Source organism: Periophthalmus magnuspinnatus, chromosome 15, assembly GCF_009829125.3.
Source record: "Periophthalmus magnuspinnatus isolate fPerMag1 chromosome 15, fPerMag1.2.pri, whole genome shotgun sequence".
Classification (NCBI taxonomy): Eukaryota; Metazoa; Chordata; class Actinopteri; order Gobiiformes; family Gobiidae; genus Periophthalmus; species Periophthalmus magnuspinnatus.
In genome coordinates this window covers 2,207,982-2,228,084 of record NC_047140.1, presented here as the reverse complement: position 1 = coordinate 2,228,084, position 20,103 = coordinate 2,207,982, and the positions used below count along the sequence as shown (strand labels likewise).

The 20,103-nt window shown below is 38.9% G+C and overlaps 2 protein-coding genes across 3 annotated transcripts; both read left to right on the top strand.

The window, feature by feature from the left end:
* The first annotated feature begins 546 nt into the window (after positions 1 to 546).
* Positions 547 to 3,270, top strand: si:ch1073-143l10.2 (uncharacterized protein LOC565165 homolog). Its single transcript, XM_055227435.1, has 6 exons — positions 547 to 768; positions 833 to 896; positions 969 to 1,053; positions 1,768 to 1,841; positions 1,917 to 2,168; positions 3,033 to 3,270. The coding sequence occupies exons 1-6, from the start codon at positions 681 to 683 to the stop codon at positions 3,127 to 3,129; spliced, it is 660 nt and encodes a 219-aa protein (XP_055083410.1). The 5' UTR covers positions 547 to 680; the 3' UTR covers positions 3,130 to 3,270.
* Positions 3,271 to 3,567: 297 nt separating this feature from the next.
* On the top strand, positions 3,568 to 7,326 carry tex36 (testis expressed 36). 2 transcript variants are annotated; one of them, XM_055227436.1, is made up of 5 exons: positions 3,573 to 3,654; positions 3,735 to 3,819; positions 3,902 to 4,042; positions 6,937 to 7,011; positions 7,086 to 7,326. In XM_055227436.1, the coding sequence occupies exons 2-5, from the start codon at positions 3,769 to 3,771 to the stop codon at positions 7,323 to 7,325; spliced, it is 507 nt and encodes a 168-aa protein (XP_055083411.1). In that variant the 5' UTR covers positions 3,573 to 3,654; positions 3,735 to 3,768; the 3' UTR covers position 7,326. The 2 variants fall into 2 exon arrangements, with proteins under 2 accessions (XP_033836160.1, XP_055083411.1); XM_033980269.2 differs by having other exon boundaries at positions 3,568 to 3,819.
* The last annotated feature ends 12,777 nt before the right edge of the window (positions 7,327 to 20,103 follow it).

Genomic DNA, 20,103 nt, shown 5'->3' with positions numbered 1-20,103 from the left:
ATACTCAGTTTTACTGTAAATATGAGTTGCTTTTCTATTTAAAATCCCTGCTTACTTCTTCAAGATATTAGCATGTTAATAATTAACATTAAAACCAAATAAAAAACCTATGTCGATTGGAAAGTTTAATGGGCTTCACTGTGATCCGGAAGTACTTTTAGCATGCACGTTCTAGAAAATGTGAGTACATTCTTTATTATATCAGCAGATTTAAATCAATTATCATATTTCATTCACTGTGTAATTATGTTTTGTCGAATATCTAAAAATTTTCAATTCATTGATCAAAATAAGGAACACATTTCAACAATATTACGCTTACAACAACGCAAGTCAATAAATTAGGCTCATTCAACATACATGTATCATATATTTTTATTGACAAAGAATTCTGTCTACTTATAATGATCAAACCAGTGCAAGAATATCGGACGATTTTAGATCAGTCATCAATGACATTAGATGACAGTAGGTGGCAGCAGAAATGTACGACGGATAGTCTCGTGCTGTTGTGTCCTGCAGGAGAGTGAAGCAGCTGATAGAGCAGGGCGGAGCTGTGAAACTTTGCAAAGAGATGCTATACACACGACAGTGTCCTGCCTCATGCCACATTTAGCCTGACTGATTAAGTAATACAGACGCAGTTTGTGAATATTGTGCCTGTGAAGTGCTTTTCCACAATGTTGGGTTGGAAAAGTCACGTGCGCGCTGGACTGCAGCAGAGGGACAAAGCAGAGAAACTGCCTTTTACTGGAGTCTTCACATGCTGTAAGAGTCACGCAGTTTTAAGTGTTTCTAGTCAGAGTTTATTTATTTTGTGTTGTGTGTTTAGTGTCTGAGACACAGGAGTGTTTTGAATTTCGCAATCAAGTTTTGGAGGAGATTCACACTAAAAGGTCTGATTTTGTTTTTCTTACTGTGGTTGGTTTTCTATTGCATTTTCATTCATTGTTGTTCTGTATTTACAGTCTAGAAAAAGTTGGAGTTGAAGACTGGAGACAAACAAGACTCCTTCACCTGCAGCTGAGAGAGAGTGAACACCTGGCGGAAAAGGTTGGATAGATTTTATTTAAAATAGAAAGGAAAATGATTCATGAGCATTTAGGCTTGCAGAAAATGTGTTCTGGAAGACCAGGAGCTTATATAGCAAGTGATAATTAGCAAAGTGAATTTAAAAGTCCCAAGTATACAACATTGCATAAATAAACCTGATATGAGGTTGAAAAATTGCAACAGCCTCATGGAATGTGCTTCATTATAAAATAGGCTATACAATGGCCTATGTGTGGTAAAAGTTAGATCAATTTGTCCTGTGGCAATAACAGAGTAACAGTTTACTGCTTCACATGATGTCACAGAAATTAATGTTATTGATCCAGTTCTTATTTACTACTCCCAGTTTGGAGGAATGCGCCAACTCTCTTAATTTGGCGTTTTTTATGTTTTCAAATCAACCCTTTAAAGGTATTCATGCAGATTGGACAATTAATTAGTAATGTAAATGATGGCTGGAGATGACAGGGAAACTCATAATTTGATGTAATTCACAACTCAAAGACACACTAATGATGAACTCTTGTTTTTTTTGTTTTTTTGTCTGTTTTTTTCAACCCCAATTCACCAGTTCCCACTCACCAAATAAACAATGATTGGTCAAGGACATAACACTCTGCACTGGTGGCTGCCGCTTTTACCATTACTTTGCACCAATGGCATGCCAAAAACTATGTGATGATTAATTATTGATTTTTTTATTTTTTTTTGCAGCTCTCTCAGACAGTCTCAGATCTTACTGCTGTGTTGTATTTAAAAGAAGCTGAAATACAATACTGGCAATCACGGTAATTTAACTCATCACAATTTCGGAAACATATTTATCACAATGCCACTGCCAATATCACTACTATCTATTCCAGAGTTTCCCACTACCACCAAGAGGCTCTCCGTTTAGCAAAAGGCAGTAAGAGCCTTAAGTCTACTCTGGTAGAGTATGAGTTTACTGTGGAGTGTCAGTCTAAGGAGCTGGCGTCACTACACATGGAGCAGGAGAGACTGAAGGAGGCACTGGTCCAGCTCCAAAGAGAGAACGACCGATTACTGCAGCTCTGGATGGACAGGAGGAGCGAGGAGGCCTGCAGGGTCAATGAATACAACAACACGCAAGAGCGGTATGAGCTTACATATGAATAGTGTTTATGGTTCTGTCCTAATATTTAGTATGATCTGTGTTCTTGTTGTATGCAATTTTTAGCTACATTTAAAATCATAGGATTACATCACAATCAATCCACCGCACAACTTTACCCCCACTGTCACCACTTTATTCTTCTATGCCTACAAACACAAATAACAGCATTGCATGACCTGCTCTGATTGGCCAGAACTCAAAGAATATGCAGATTGTGGTTTAAAACATCATAATTTAGCTTTAAACTGTTGGATTAATCATGTTTTATATACAAGACTGACCTAAAATGCTGTTGCATTGCATTGCATAAAATAGTAACTAGTACTTTGAGTAATATTTTTATGCATATTTAGTTTTTACCTTTACTGAAGTACAAATTTGGCAGTAGTACTTTTACTTGCTATTGAGTATACTATAAGCCATATAAATGTATGTTTACTTAAATACAAGAAGAGTTTCTTCCCTTCTGTTGTTGGACTCATGAATACTTTATAATACAGGTAAGAGGTTTTATAAATAACTATAATTAATCTACCACTGATGGTTTTGCACTGTTGTTTACCTCATCTCAAGGGGTTATTCCCCTTAATAAAAAGTGAAATTACAGTATTTATAAATCAAACTCCATATTTATTTACCTTATTTCTTATTTTACAATAGTTCATATTTACTGTTATTATTTATTTTTTTATGTTGCACCGTACTGCTAAAGCAAGTTTCTAGATTGTGAATTTTGACAATGGCAATAAAACTTCTGTATAATAAAATGGGTAAAAGCTCCTCAATTTAGCATAATATGAATTAATATACATCATCCACAAATTTAGTTTCTTTCCATTCTCAGGTGGCACCGGTTGCTCAGATACATTAAGAAACACAAGGAAACGGACAAGCCAACTGTTCCTGAGGTGATGCCATTGAGTGGTACTACACATAAGTGAAGTACTCAAATGACTGTGTATGCATTTACATTTTACAATGTACATGCTAACTCTTGTTGGAATTATACTGAACAATTAAATTATGCAATACAAAAACATACTTTAATATTGGCTGAAAGTTGTTCTTGTTCTGACTGAATTTGATTTTAATTCAGTTTCACACAAGAAATGTCGCATTTAAATAAAAATAATCTCCACTAGGCTTCAGCTATGACAAAAATCTAATTTCTGGCAGACACTTCTGCTTTTCTTATTTAACTGGTTAATCTTTTATAATTTGTTCATAGCTTAATTCTGGGACCTAATTATCATATATATTTTTTTTTTATATTATAAAGTTATCTTCTATTTTGAATTGTTTTATTGCACTGAGAAAATATTTAATTATACATTTCTGCTTTAATTAAATGTATTGCATGTATTAATTAAATTGTCAATTTTCTATCTCATTAAATGTCTGTTAAATGAAAGTGTATGCAAACGTGTCCTTGCACATCTCCATGACAAACCAAGGTCACATTTCAGGTTTGTTTGTTTACAGCCAGTTGCCATGGTCACCAGTGTTGGCATTAGTTGGTGACTTTTAGATTGTGTCTCTCATGTAGTTTAAACTCTCAATCAAATCTCCAATGTGTCAGAATGGTAAAAGGTGGCAGACAGTTTGCTCCAACCAACCGTGGTGGAAAATGGGTAAGCTGTCTTTTGTACAAAATTGGTATAGTTGTAGTCACTTGAAAGAAAGTTATAGGTTCTTTGTCTTTTTTTCATGCAGTTCGCTCATCCAAACTCAGCGGGGAGCGAGGTGGGAAGTCGAGATGCTTGTACCAGCACTGGCATCATGCTGACTCAAGTGAAATCAACAGTGCCGCAGGCTTTGCAGATCGAGCGCTATCCTAAATGGAAATCTCAGCAGGTGTGTGTAGATAATGTAGGCTATGCTATTGTGCTTTGTGTTACATGGCTTCTCGGCGCTATCACATAAAACACTGAAACCCTGTAAGGACCATGTTGTTGCCTTGAAAAATGGCACACTTAAAACTGTTACACTACCTGGTCTTCTTTCCTGTCAGTATCAAATGCATCCAAACAAGAGCTTCTGTACACTTAGTTTATTGATATATTGCCATCTCTAAATATTAGAAAAGAATGTATGTATTATAACAGAAATGAATTACAGTGGTCCCTCGTTTATCGTGGGGGCTACTTCCTAAAAATAACTCGCAATAGGTGAAATCTGCGAAGTAGTGAACCTTATTTTTTACAATTATTATATATTTTTTAAGACTGTAAAACCCCTAACCACATACTTTATACACTTTTCTCAGACAGGCATTAACATTTTCTCACATTTCTCTCTTGTTTAAACACTCTCAAAGTCCAAACCTTTGTAGATGCCTTTGTCGGTGCAGAACGTAACGAATCAACGTTGTGGGTTTTGTCGGGGAGAAAATGTGCATACATACAGCACTTCAGAGTCACATTGTGATCGAACAATTATGTAAATTTGGCTGAACACATTCTGTACTGTACAGGAGACTGATGGGCAATGGTCTACAGTCCCTTAGCCAATCAGGATGCAGAACACAATGCATGTTCATACTCTGTACAAAAAAACAACAACAAAGCATTAAAATTGCACTAAAAATTTCCAGGAAACTACGAGGCCGCGAAAGGTGAATCACATTATAGTGAGGGACAACTGTATACCTAAAGAAATGCTTTAAAACATATCTACACAAAATGATAGAAACATTTATTCAAGTACTGTACACAGTAGTCCCAGTTTCCCCAAAAGCAAATGTATATAACAGTACTATAGATGTAGTGAGTATTGGAGGTATGAGCTCACATCTGAATAGTCTTTATGGTCCAAGCCCTAATACTGAATATGTTCTATGTTCACAAAACATTGTGTGTAACTGCCTCAACATGTAATACTATCAGCTTTGGTTGAGGGAAATTTAAGCATTAAACTGTTACAGTACTGTGGTGCACGCAACTTTATAAAGTGGTCAGTGCCACTTAACATAATATGAATTAATATTTGCTCTGTTGCAGATCTTCAATTTACAGTTTTCTATTTTTATATTAATTCAACAATTTCCTGCTAAATGCATTTCAAGCATATGTTGTAGTCATTTGTCTATTTATTTAAAATTGTATAGTTGAATTTTAGAAAAAAAACAAAATACAAATACATGAACACATTTGAATGCTAATGAACATTAAAAAAATATATATAAGTTTACAGTGGCGCCTTTTAATGCCTTCTGGAGGTGAAGCAATGGCGCACAGGGGCCATGGATCGGAGTAAATTACATCTCCAAACGTTTTCTTGATGCCTGACCAGACGGAGGTGCTCTTGTGCACACAATTGTTGCACACGCACTGGTCCATCTCGAACCACAACAGGACGGGTCCTTTGTCCACACTATTGTTTGCAGTATTGGCCTCTTCTGACGAGTCAGCAACAGCGATCTCAGCCTGTTCAGGTTCAGCCGTATGCTCCTCGTTTAAACAGGAGCTGACCTCATCACTCTGGTCCATCTCAAACCAGAACAGGACGGGTCCTTTGTCCCAGAGCAGATCAGGGTCAGTGATGTTTGTGTCCATGCACAGGTTGAAGGAAACATCATCATTTCCCATGAAAGAGTCTATGTCAGTCTCAGTCACAAGGCTGTAGGACCAGTCAGATTCCTCAGGTTCAGACGACACATGATGGTCCTCAGGAGGAGAGCTCAAATCTCCAGAGGCCAGAGACGACTGTGGACTCTCGAGTGAAGCTGTAGAGGACTGAGGCTGCTGACTGAGGCACTTTGGACATATTCACTGTCACTGTTGATCAGGTGTTCCATTGTTATAAACGGGTGCCTTAGGGCTTGGCCGACAGTCAGCCTCTTCTCAGGGTCGACATGGAGAAGATTTTTAAGAAAATCAAGGAAAACTTCCAAGTCTAACACAGCATCTTTGTCCATGCCATCAGCCCATAGCATTATGGCTTCCTCTAGATTTGAAAACTGGTCCAATTCACACTCAGAGACCTCAGGCTTTTTCCAGTTTGTGGCCTGGTATTCGATGGGGCTCTTGAATCTCCACTGGATGTTTGTCTGGAGGAAGTATTTATCAGCGTAGACACTTCTCTGCAGCATCTCATCACTGGGTTGTCCAAGGAGATGGATGATGGTCCTCAGGTGGTCATAGGAGGACACGTCAGAGAACAGCTGGCAGCCTAAGAAGCCTTCTCCAAGGCAGCAGCCCAGGCTCCAGATCTCCAGGGCCTTGGACAGGGGAGCACCCAGGGTTACCTCAGGAGCACGATATCCGTCACACATCATATTCATGCCCTGTTCCAGGTCTGAGATGAAGCCCCATGTTGTCCAACTCCACTTGCATCTCATAATCATCTTCAAATACTTTCACTGCCACCACCTCTTTGGTGGTGGAGTTGAAGCATTTGAACACTTTTCCATATGCTCCTTCCCCAAGAAACTGCAGAATGGTGTAGTTTCCCAGCTCGGGGCGGGCCTCGTCTGATGGAGGACAGGTGACGGGTGAGGAAAGTGATGCAGACATTGCAAAAGTCAGTGGTTGTACAAGCTCGTGTGAAAGTGGACTGTCTCTGTCAAATGACTGTGCCATGATGTCACTATTAACAATTATATTATATAAATAAATTATAATCAGACTCACAAACAAATCCAGGGCTATAAAATGTGCCTCCAGAAAAATTTAAATTTCAATACAGAGAAAAATTTACTGATGTCTTTTTTGTGTCATGTTAAATATTACTTTTTTTTTTCTCCACAGAAATCCAGAAAATATCCCTACTCCGACCATGACAACAAGTATGCCTTAAAAGACAGCATCCTCGTCTATAGTCAAGTAAGAACAAACACCCAAATATTCATCTCTTATCTCAGAATTTGGTTTGAAAAGACTTTGTAACTTGTCTTTAGATTGGCGTCCGTCAGGTGCACTTTCAGGACAACCAGCACAAGTCCCATTTCTACCTGTGCCATGAGGGCGCAGAGACCAAACCTGGAGAGAACATGAGTATCTTTAAGGGCGATTATGTGGAGAAGCAGGTCCATGAGCCCAACAGCAACAGGAGGTTTCCCCACAACCACCAGCACAAGTCAGGACTGGCTGCCCAGGCCCAAGGAGAGGACTATTTCATGTGGTTTGGAAGAGCATGATCTCTCTACACTGTAAACATTTGTAAATACTAAAGAACAAGAATAAAAATAGAGCAGTGGCAAACAGACCTGATTAAAATGTATCCAGTATACTTTTAAAATATATTTCTAGTCTAGTACTTAATGATACAAGTATCTTGTCCTACCTAAACGTGTATTCAACAGGAGAATCTGATTGAATAATTACGTAATCTATGCATAAAAAAATGACATGATTCAAATGAATTATATTATTGTTTTTGTCTTTTAGTGTTGTCAGTCATAAATTGCATCATTATTATTATGTATTTATTTCAAAATGGACCATGTGATGCCACTTGATGCATTGTACTGGAGTTAGCCTTATTTACATGCAGTCCCCTGGCAGGAAGAGGAACAACCCAAACATTTCACAAAACAGACAAGTGACAATGGCTTGAATGGGTTATGTACACAATACATAATACATCATGGTTTTTTGTTTAACTCTTCTAGCATTATCTTCTACCACACATTGATTTCAGTTTAACAAAAAAGATCTGAATATTAAACAATGTATGGTCAGCAGCACACACATTATTTAAGCTAAGAAAAAAAATATAGGCTGTAGTTTTGAATTGTTTATTTTCATATATATATGAATATATTATATATATATATATATATATATATATATATATATATATATATATATATATATATATATATATATATAAATTACATACACATACACCCATATACATATGAATACATGCATCTACATATACAGATACACATAAATGCACATATACATATGTAAAAAAACACGCACACAATCGGGACACTGTCATTATTACCAACAGGAGCCAAAGATCGGTGGCACATTGATAATCACTTACATGGGATGTTCAGTAATGGAAAGCTACATTTCAGAGAGAAGTATGATTTATACCATACTTTTTACCATAAAATCACAGTCCATTCAGATAAATAACAAATTATGGAGTTACACGAGGCACCACATTATTGCACCATGATTTCATTTATTAACATAACAATCTATAATCTGGGCCACTTCACATTCACTGCACAAAACCACTGGAGATACATTGGTCATTTACTTTACCTTTTAGCTGTAGTATAATGTGTAATGTATCAACTTGCAGAAAGGAACATTGTAAAGATATTTGTTATTTACTGCATAACAAGAAAAATTCTGTTCAACTGGACAAAAGTTATTAGAGTGAAGATGTTTTGCCACTCATCCAAGTGACTTCAGTTCTGGTCAGATTACTGCTGGACACTGCCTTATATCCGCCTGAAGACAGGAGCTAACTACACTGAATCTAACACAGCTGTTTGCTTACAGTCTCTCTCTGTTAGCTAGGTCTACTGACCTACACGAAGTGTGAACTGTGCCCGAGTCACATTTTGCATACTCATTCAGGCCCCTACTGGGTGCTGTCACATACTGGATAACACTATTGTTTTCTTTGTTTTGATGTAGGTCTGAGGATGGAGTTATAAATGATGTCTAAGCCCCCATTTTCAACAATGGATTTCCTAACAAAAAAATGCCTTTTTAACTTCCATCTCAAATAATTTCTTTTCTCTGGCTAAGATCTGTACCTCACTATCGTCAAAGGAGTGGTTAATGTCTTTGAGATGGAGATGTACAGTGTAGGGTCATTTTTACTTTCAGCTAACTTTTTTGCAGTCTTTAATGTGTGTGTGGGGGGGGGGGGGGTGTGGGTCGGTGGGTGGGTGTGTGTGTAAAGATATAATGAACTTCATTATATCTTTACATTTGCCACTTTAAAATGAATTATAGAGATAGATGAGATTAGGCATTCACCAATATAATGTAAGAATGATTTCACAAGCTTAGTGTGGTTATTATTTTTGTAGAACTGCAATTCAAAGACACTGACAACCCAGTGTAAGACAGTCCTGTCAAAGCCCTGTGTGCTGCTCTGTAGTGCACTGGCATCGTCAGCAGAGGGCGCCACTCGCGGATGATTTCCTTTTTGCCTGAAGAGTGTCTGATTGTGATGCTGCCAAGTTGCTTGAGAAATGTAACAACCGAAACCTGAGCGTAAATGCGCACCCTCTGAGCGAAAGAGCCACAGGGGAAATAATTAGTAAAACCAGATACTATTTTTGTCCAATGCACACCGACACTGATACATTAAATTAGAGCATATAAAATAAATCAAGCTTAATTTAGCCGTGTTGTAAGGTTTGTTTTCCCCTCAGGGATGAAGCTCTGAATGTGTGCGGGTTTGTGCGGGAAAGGGAAAAGCGTGGGAGCCAGTGACACGCGCAGAATGGCTCTTAAGTGAAGTGTATCGCCTTCTCTCTTCTCTCCAATATCTGATGTATCTCTCCCGAGGACGCTGTGACCAGCTGCCTCTTTCTTTAAGCACTCACTGGAGACGTGGGCTTTTCTCTCTCAAGCCTCTTTTAGCTGCTGTAATTAGCCGGAGCACTGACGTTTGAGGAGTTTCTTAGACTACTTTAAAAGGTGAAGGATATCTTGCAGGGATGTTTTTATACCCACCTGGACCCAGTGCCTTGTCTAATATCAGATTTTTGGATCCCTGGATACAGTGTAATGTGATAGGACCACACCTGAAGGAGATTTAATGTAGGCTACATGGCAGAGGAATTCAGCAGAATATGAGCACTGTTAGGCATATGACTTTATTATGAAACTATTAGACAGAGGTAAGGAGCAGGAGGCCAAACATCAGCTAAAGGTGCACTGTGTAACTTTTCTGGTGTATTGTTAGGCGGCCACATGCTTATCACCCTGGACAATATGGTTCTCTACTTAGGTTTTATTAAATTTACAGGTGTTTTTATAGCTGTTTATTGTCATTTACTGTATGCGGAGTCGCCTCTCCTCAGACCTGACTTGTAGCTTGACCTAAATATATATAATGTTTATATTAATTTCAGAATGTGAATCATTCAAGGCAAAGCAATTACATTTCCAAGCAGGTGTAGAACCAGACCACTAGTAAAGATACATAGTGCCTCTTTAATGGCTGCAATTATCGGCTAAATTGTGACTATATATTTAGCAGAAACTGAAATACACAAGATGTAACGGGACCTAGATATTACTATGAATTCTGCTACTACAAGCACACTTACACTAGTCATACAACTAAGCCCAAAACACGTATACCACATCCTCATGAGATGTCCCAGCACTATTGAAGGATGGGTCAAATGCAGAGGACAAATTTACCCACGGGGATAATAAAGTGTACCTTCACTTTAAGCTAAGTGTCCCATTTTAAATTATTTTCTACTATTAATGCCACTACCACTACTAGGTCACAAACTAGTCCATCAACTTTATTCTTATGGCTGGATATGTACTTTACTTTCAATTTACTCTCCACTAATGCACAATATTCAACATGTTAGTTTGTGCTGTTTTTTGCCCTGAACTTTAAGGCAGAGTTCATTAACAGTGAGTAGACTGGCAGCTGGATGTGTCTGGTCTTGACTGTCTGCTACCTCCATCCTAGTAGTAGGTCAGGTTGCAAACTACACTTGGTTTTCGACTTGCCACAACTTGACACATAAAGGCGACCAGTACCTTTTAACTAAAGAGTAATGAGTATAGAGACAGGTGCAAAGGATGTGGTGAGAAAATGACAAAAAGTCAGACGCAAAATGGATATCTGAAATAACACCATAAAATAAAGCCTTATGTATTGTATTAACAACAAAATAATAACAGTAAGATTAAAAGAGACAGTAGATAGTTGGAATAACCTACATGTATTCTTTTGTCATAGCATACACTTATACTGATCAACATATATAACCACTGACAGTACCCTACCTTCAAAATGCACTTGTAGGTATTTCCAAGCTTAATAAAGTTTAAAAATTCTGTACATTCTTTTCACATCAGTTACAACCTGGGCTTATCTGATTGTTCAGCCTTTAGGAAGGATTTAATCAATTACTTCAATTATTTGTGGCCTTGTGTGCTTACTTTAATCAAAAAGTTGCTTAACAAAAAGAAAATCCACCAATCTGAGGCCCACTTACGTCGACCCGAGAGTCTACCACTTATGCAAAACATCAACATATTAGTCCACTGAATGCATTTTACAGCGAGCCATGCATGCATTTTATCATGTTGACGCAAAGCAACAAATATATGTAAATACAGTTTGATGATGGAATATCAGACCTTCCACCAAGGACAAAAGACACATCTCAGTAAACAAGTGCTGGACCACCAAAGACCGTCCCTTCATGCATATCAAATCAGACACTTTGAATTGTGCGTCTTTGGTGTAGGGACTGAGGGCCTCCAGTCTGGATCCAGAGCATTTGATTTATTCGCAGGTGCAACACGGCGCTTTGATGTGTGGAGTTGAGAGCTTTTGCACCTGTTAGAGAGGAAGAAAAAAAAAAAGCTTTGAAAACAAGAGGTGGATTTGCCAGATAGTAGGAAAATAAGAGCAACAAGAATAAGATTTGTGTTGCTATGGTACGACAAAAAAAGACAGTGATGATTTGACAGAAGGCCTTTTTTTTTTCAAACTACCTAATGTGTGGCTGGATTCTGGCTTGGGCTGTGAAATTAGCTGTGCATTTCAGCCATTTACACTGATGTAATTATAGTGGCGTAGTGTGGAATAAATAAAATTATCATATTTTGAATGCACAATATTTCTTTATAAAAATTCAAAATGGAACAATAGGCTTGATTCCTTGATTTTTCCTGTTAATAATAATGATTCAGTGATTCATTTATTCATATTTCTCCAGGCACCAAATTAATAGACCCTCCTTTCCACACACGTGCCCATTGACATCTCTGAGGAGGTAGCTAATGTCCTACAGTCAAACAGTGCAAGTGTCTTCCGTTTACTCAAAGTGAAAGTAAACTTGGATTTGACATTGGATCATTCATCGCACCCAAAAAGAGAAGGGGACTTGTACATGCACCTTTACAGAACCTGTATCCAAGCTGTACATGCCAGAATCCTTTTCCCTTTTATTGTCGTTGGATCACTTCCTAACCGCCCTTGGTGTTGCTAGTTGCCAGGACAGTTGGTCACTTCCCGCTAACTGCCAGTGGCCCTTGTGTTTTTAACGGCAGTCCGGAGCCCTCCAGAGTCTGAGGGCGGCGATAAAGGTGGCTGGCTATCTCATTTCCACAGAGGACAAGATAACATCCTGAGAACATTTCCATCATTCGAGGAGTTTGTTCAGCCGAGATAAGGGCCCTGCCTGTTAAACCTCAGCTATGAAACCTATGTGTGTGTTTGTGTGAGTAAACGTGCGGCTAACTCTACACTGGACTTCTTCCTGCTGTCCTGCTTTAATGTCTGCCCTCTATATGTGCGAGCTCAAACAGGGCCTTGTTACGGATCAAGCCGCTATGAAGAATAAAAGGCTAACCTATACTTGCACCGAGCCACATCACTTCATGTATTTCTCAGCCTTTCCGACACGCTTTGCATGCTAATTCGTATGTAGGTGGTGAGTATAATTACATTAGGCTTGTCGTAAACAAAGACCTACAAGCTGCAGTCTGTGCAAGTATCACTCCCAAGAGAAGGCAGGAAAATAGTTTATACAAGGATGGATGGGTTTATTATGCATAGTTAATGTGGAGGAAATCTAGTGCCGTTTCGCAAAAAGTATATTGAAACATGTGGTAAATTGTTTGGATATGGGAAACGTCAATTGTGTGAGATAGATTGTGACATTTCAAACAACTCCATCTTTTAGCAGTTTTTATTTGGCCATGCACTGGGTAATGTAACGCTTCTGTTGGAGGTGTTATCCTTCAAAATATAGTTTTGGATCAAAAGGAGGCTTGGTTTCCCCAATATCTGTGGTATTACAGTGTATTTCATCAGTACTTAAGAAGCTCCACCTCTTCATTCCACACACACTGCTCCTTCATAACATCACAGTCTTTAATCTCATTAACTAAAAGGGTTATTTGAAGTGAGAACACACACCTTGCACACTATATTTTCATCCCTTTATCCCATCTTTCAAGTGGTGTGAATGTGGAGGGGCCTAGTGACACAAAGGACACAAATGTAAGCACTTTTTGGAGATCCCATAATTTCATAATTTCAAACCCTGGAGAAGACCATTTGTAAGTATAAACTATGCTGATTCATAGGCTCTGTAAATGAAGCCGTGTGCAAAGTTGTGCTGTTCCGTTTTGGGACTGGTTATTGATCAATTGCAACTATGTACTGTCAGTGCCTTGGCAGAGAACTTGTGATACTTGGTTAATGGAAGTGCAGAACATCTCCTGCATGTAGAATTAGACTAAGAAATGGAAGAAGAGTATTTCATATATACTTCCATCTCTTATTGTCTTGATTTGAAATACTCCACTGGCTTTTGATTGACATTTCAGCGACACAGGTGCTATTCATAAAACTTAAATATTGACTTAACTCCCTGATTCCAACAGTTCACACACTTGAAATCTTGGACTGGCTCTTTTGACTAATGTTAATTACATGTTTAATGTTTTTGTTCAAACCAGTAAAATGATGAATATATTTTTTGGTGCCAGGCATAAATGGCAGTGCCTGGAAGGGCATCTGATATAAAAACAATGTCAGTTTAGATATGCTGCATATTATGTATTTTTTATTTGAGGGACAGTAATAAATATGCCATCTTATAGCAAAAACTCAAATTTCCATATAGACAGGTTGAACAGACAGATGGTTACAAAACTAAGAGAGCTCCTCAATGTTTTTAAAATCCATCCACTTATTATCTGACCACTAACCAACTTTAATCTAAACGACTATTGCTTGTAACCTAATTTTAAATGCTTCTTAGTGCACCAACAAGTGGAAGCTCTGTGTCCTGTGTTGACTTTTAACTTAATCAGGTTCAGCTCTGTTGTTTACGTATCAAAACTAGCTAGCTTATTTCTTTTCTTCAGGCTTAAACGTGCTAACTTTATCATCCCTCAACATTATACACTAATCTATCCATGTAGGAGCACACTAAAATTATCTAGAGGCTACAGCGTTCAGTTTAATTAAGCAATTTCACACTTGTATCAAATAAACGTGGAGAGTACATGTGCTTCATTGACATTCCAGTCTAAGGCGGGTTAGGTATCCAAGTGTCTTGTACAGGCTGCTGCTGCTACCCATGTGTCAGAGGCCTTAATGTGCTCCGGCATAATTACAGGCGACGTGAGTGCGGCAAGAGTGCTTTTGTTTGCTATCTGAATCGCATTGTGCCATCTCAAAAAGCACTGTTAAAACACATTCTTCGGCTGTGTGTGCACTTATGGAGGAGGCGCATACTGCACAATGGCATACTTTAGCAATCTGACATTATAATAAAATGTAAATTACACCCCCATAAGCCTCTCATTACAATATCCCTTATGTATGTCACATTCTGTTATGTTCCCCGGGCTTGTACGCGATCTTCACTTTTGTGTGCCTGCTAATCATCAAGCGCTATGCTAATACCAAATTAGCTCAACATTTTTGTCATTAGTCAAATAACTGTCTGGCGAATTGTGATTTATGTAGTGGTAATGCTTTTGACTGATGGAAAGCTGGAAGGCTGAACAATGTAGTTTATTTTGACGCGCGAGACAGCGAAAATGCTAAGCTATGAGGTGATTTAAGAGCAACGCACTGATTCAAGGTTGCAGTGGAATATTCATTGAAACGAGCCGAAGAGTGTAACAGCATAAGAATAACCCATCTTTAAAGATTAACATAACCCTTGGAGGTGTTATTGTATCGGCGTAAGCTAGCAGAGACCCGGGCAGGTGCACTAAAACTCTCTCCTCATGAGTTACTGCATTAAGTCCCTCAAATTTAGTAGCACAATCATGAGCCTCACCGTTCACTCTGCGCCGAGTAAGAAGAATCGCTTTGCATTTTAAAAAGGTCAAATACTCAGATCTCTGCCAGGAGGAATTGAGGGAAGAAATAATGTCTGTCTGCAGAAATATGCAGTCACACACTACTGATCCTCTCAAATACCCAGTGTACAGTGGAGAGATTAGAGGGGTGTGCGTTTGACTGTCAGCTCTTAACAAGTCATGTGCAAACAAAACCCAATCAGTGTGTAACATTCGGGTACAGGCTAATCTCTGGCGTTCGTTTAATCCCAGCCAGAACAAACAGTGTAATTAATTAGCATTTCTCTAGTATATTTTGTGATTTAAATTTGACAACAGTAGAAAAATAGTCAAAGTTACATTTACATAACTTTTATTTGGTTCATTTAAAGGTACACTATGTAGATTTTCAAGTGAAGGGTCTGCCATTTGCTTCTCACCATGGAGATTTATTACTTTGCCTGGAATGTTCCGCAATATGACATTATACATCCATCTTAATCTTATTATTATAATTTGTTTTTTATCAAATTTGTATTCAAGTATTGATCTCACCTGCAGCTATACAGTCCGATTACAGTCTGCCCCCCAATGGGAATATACACAGAATAGAAAAATAAATGAATAATAATAATAATAATAATAATTATTATTATTATAAATATACAATAAAGACAAAATAAATAAATAATAAGCATACAGAAATAATACAATGTAGAAGTAGTAATAATAATAATAATAATTAAAGCCGCAAGCGGCATCGAACGGCCCTCGCGGGCCGTGCTTCGCACTCGGCCGACCCGGCACTCCCTGTGGGTGGCGCTAACGCACCACTTGTCCCTTCTTTATTGCGGCTTTGGGCTGCACTTGTCACAAACAAGTCAAAACACATGTGAAGTGCTGATGCACAAAATGCAAAAACATGGGTTTTCCAGGCATCGCCATGGCAACACCGTGCAAAATACAAACTTGGCCCCTCGGACTTTTTTGACGGGGACAACCTGAAGAATCACCGTGCCAAATTTTGTGTTCGTCGTTGACGATAATAAGTTGTTATTAGACTTTGAAATGTACGAAAATGTGGAAATTTTCCCATTAGGATAACATGGGCGCTTTCGCGCATCACCATGGCAACCCAGTGAAAAATATGACTTGGGTCTGATTGACTTTTTTAATCAGGATGACATGAAGAGTCTTTGTGCCAAATTTCACATTATTTCATGAAACTAATATTTTTCCCATGAATGGGAAAAATTGGGAGTTTTCCCATTAGGATAACATTGGCAGTTTGGCGCATCGCCATGGCAACACGGTGCAAAAGACGACATAGGTCTGATTGGCTTTATTGATTGGGATGACCCAATGGAATTTTGTGTCAAATTTGGTAACATTTGGGAAAACTAAATTTTCGGCCTTCCATACAAATTTATTAGATGTTCTGTAGGGGGCGCTATCACGCCAATTTAGTTTCTATCATAATGAGTAGCTTTAGGCCCAAAAGTTTTACAACTGATTCGAATTTGAGCCAAATCGGACTTTGCTTGCGCAAACGGGAGCATATTTTGACTTTTGAAAATTGCAAAAATTTTGATGGAATTTTGCGGCTTCGCCGCACGGAAACCGTAATAGGGATCATCATAAATTTGATAACTTTTGATGCCCCACTTGTCTAGATGATGTACAGTGATTTTCAGCCCTGCAGGTGAAGCGCCTTCAGAGGAGTTGACGAAAATGCGAGGTCAGCGAAAACGCTGACTCGGCATTTCGGAATTTTCAATCCAAGATGGCCGACTTCCGGTATGTCAAGGGGCGTGGCCATAATAATCTTTTTTGTTTGGCATCACGTGAAGAATGCGTGTACCAAATTTCGTGGCTGTATGAGAAAGTTGACGTCGACGTCTCCCATTGACGCCCGAAAATTTGACTTTTGCAGGGGGCGCTGTCGCGCCATTTTTTTATGCGCAATAATGCACCACATAAAAAAATAAATTTTTCAGCAGACCTGAATTATGGGCAAAATTTGGTGAGTTTTTGAATATGTTCAGGGGGTCAAAGTACTGCTCAAAGAGCAGATGAAAGAAGAAATAAAAATAATAATAATAATAATAATAAAATTAAAGCCGCAAGCGGCGTCGAACGGCCCTCGCGGGCCGTGCTTCGCACTCGGCCGACCCGGCACTCCCTGTGGGTGTCGCTAACGCGCCACTTGTCCCTTTTTTATTGCGGCTTTGGGCTGCACTTGTCACCAAACAAGTCAAAACACATGGGAAGTGCTGATGCACAAAATGCAAAAACATGGGTTTTGTAGGCATTGCCATGGCAACACCGTGCAAAATACAAACTTGGCCCCCCGGACTTTTTTGACGGGGACAACCTGAAGAATCACTGTGCCAAATTTTATGTCCGTCGTTGACGGTAATATGTCGTTATAAGACTTTGAAATGTACGAAAATTTGGAAATTTCCCCATTAGGATAACATGGGCGCTTTCGCGCATCGCCATGGCAACCCAGTGAAAAATATGACTTGGGTCTGATTGACTTTTTTGATCAGGATGACATGAAGAGTCATGGTGCCAAATTTCACATTATTCCATGAAACTAATATTTTTCCCATGAATGGGAAAAATTGGAAGGTTTCCCATTAGGATAACATTGGCACTTTGGCGCATTGCCATGGCAACACGGTGCAAAAAAACACATGGGTCTGATTGACTTTATTGATTGGGATGACCCAATGGAATTTTGTGTCAAATTTGGTAACATTTAGAAAAACTAAATTTTCAGCCTTCCATACAAATTTATTTGTTATTCTGTAGGGGGCGCTGTCGCGCCAAATTTATTTCTTTCACAAACATTAGATTTAGGCCGAAATGTTTTACAACTGATTCGAATTTGAGCAAAATCGGGCTTTGCATGCGCAAACGGGAGCAAATTTAGACTTTTGAAAATTTCAAAAATTCCGATGGAAATTTGCGGCTTCGCCGCACGGAAACCGTAATAGGGATCATCATGAATTGGATAACTTTTGATGCCCCACTTGTCTAGATGATGTACAGTGATTTTCAGCCCTGCAGGTGAAGCGCCTTCAGAGGAGTTGACGAAAATGCGAGGTCAGCGAAAACGCTGACTCGGCATTTTGGAATTTTCAATCCAAGATGGCCGACTTCCGGTGTGTCAGAGGGCGTGGCCATAATAATCTTTTTTGTTTGGCATCACTTGAAGAATGCATGCACCGAATTTGGTGGCTGTATGAAAAAGTTGACGTCGACGTCTCCCATTGACGTCAAAAATTTGACTTTTGCAGGGGGCGCTGTCGCGCCATTTTTTTATGTCCAATGATGCACCACATAAAAAAATAAATTTTTCACCAGACCTGAATTATGGGCAAAATTTGGTGAGTTTTTGAATATGTTCAGGGGGTCAAATTACTGCTCAAAGAGCAGAACAGGAAGAAATAAAAATAAAAAAAAAAATAAAAATAAAAATAATAATATTTTTAGCAAAAACAATATATCCGATAACATTAGAAACACATATTATACATTTTTTGAAAGCTCTGGACCTTCCCCACGTCACCGTGGGGTCAATGGCGAATGACGAGCGCTAACGCGCTCGTCATTCGCCATGACGTCGGGGTCCGCCATTGACCTCCCATTGACTTCCATTCATTTTAGCAGTAACAAGTATGGCCCATGCCTGCGGCATGGGGCCTTGGATAGAGCTCGATGCCAGGAGTGTGTTTGGGGACATGAGCGCTTCGCGCTGCGTCAGCGTCAACATTGAGTCAATGGGCTTCGCCCATTGACTCAATGTTGACGCTGACATGCTAGCAAGAACAAATATGCATGTCCCATGCCTACGGCATGGGTTGCTAGGACACAGGAGTCTGTGCAGGGGGCGATGGGGGACGACTCCTCCTATTGACTCGTGTTAACGCATGTCAGCGTCAACATCGAGTCAATGGGCTTCGCCCATTGACTCGATGTTGACGCTGACATGCTAGCAACAACAAATATGCAAACCCATGCCTACGGCATGGGTTGCTAGGACACAGGAATCTGTGCAAGGTCGCGGTGCTGCCACGAAGTTGCGCGCTTCGCGCGCAACTTCGTGAAGACAGTCTGCAACGATGAGTGCTTCGCACTCATCGTTGCGGAAGCAATAGGCCCTACGCCCTGTAGGGGCTCGGGCCTAATAATAGCAATAATAATAATACTACTACTATTACTACCACTACTATTACTACTACTACTACTACTACTACTACTAATAATAATAACATCAAAAAAGTTAAATCTATCTTAATCTTAATTTTCAGGTGTCTTTATTACTCAAAAATTGCTTTCAAACATGCTTTATTACAGTTCTGACCTGTGACTTGACCGGCGCTGTCATAAAGCATAAAACATATCTATGGAAATCGTCTACTAAAGTTACACAATACGCCTTTAACTTTGCAAAGTAGAACTACACTTGTCTTGTCATGGTTTGTTTTTCATCAATAGTAAATTGAGTGTTACATCAGTTACAGTTATTCAGAATATATTATTATTTCATGTCTACTTTTCACTTACTAAATAAGTAGGCCTATGTTGTAACTTTAATATATTTACGTAACAGTTAACAATAGAGAACGTTTTGGCTATCACTTATCCTTTTACACAGTACAATCAATTCCCTGTACCAAGACTTTTACAACTCAATCTGCAGCAGCGCATGCATCCAATTATAATAACAGAATAAAAAAGGCATTGTAGATAAATCTCCCACGTGACACAATTGAATTTAGAGTGGCAACAAATATGCATTACATACTTCATCATATGTCACTTTCTGTCAAACTGGGTCACGCTACGTTGCAAATTCAGCCATTTTTCTTCTTGGCACACTGATCTGATTTGTTAATGCCATTTTATTGATTTGGAGAA

Coding starts and splice junctions, on each gene's coding strand:
- tex36 (XM_033980269.2), top strand. CDS start 3,769: ATGGTAAAAGGTGGCAGACAGTTTGCTCCAACCAACCGTGGTGGAAAA. Junction 3,820..3,901: donor CCAACCGTGGTGGAAAATGG/GTAAGCTGTCTT, acceptor TTTTTCATGCAG/TTCGCTCATCCAAACTCAGC. Junction 4,043..6,936: donor CTAAATGGAAATCTCAGCAG/GTGTGTGTAGAT, acceptor TTTTCTCCACAG/AAATCCAGAAAATATCCCTA.
- si:ch1073-143l10.2 (XM_055227435.1), top strand. CDS start 681: ATGTTGGGTTGGAAAAGTCACGTGCGCGCTGGACTGCAGCAGAGGGAC. Junction 897..968: donor GAGGAGATTCACACTAAAAG/GTCTGATTTTGT, acceptor CTGTATTTACAG/TCTAGAAAAAGTTGGAGTTG. Junction 2,169..3,032: donor TACAACAACACGCAAGAGCG/GTATGAGCTTAC, acceptor TTCCATTCTCAG/GTGGCACCGGTTGCTCAGAT.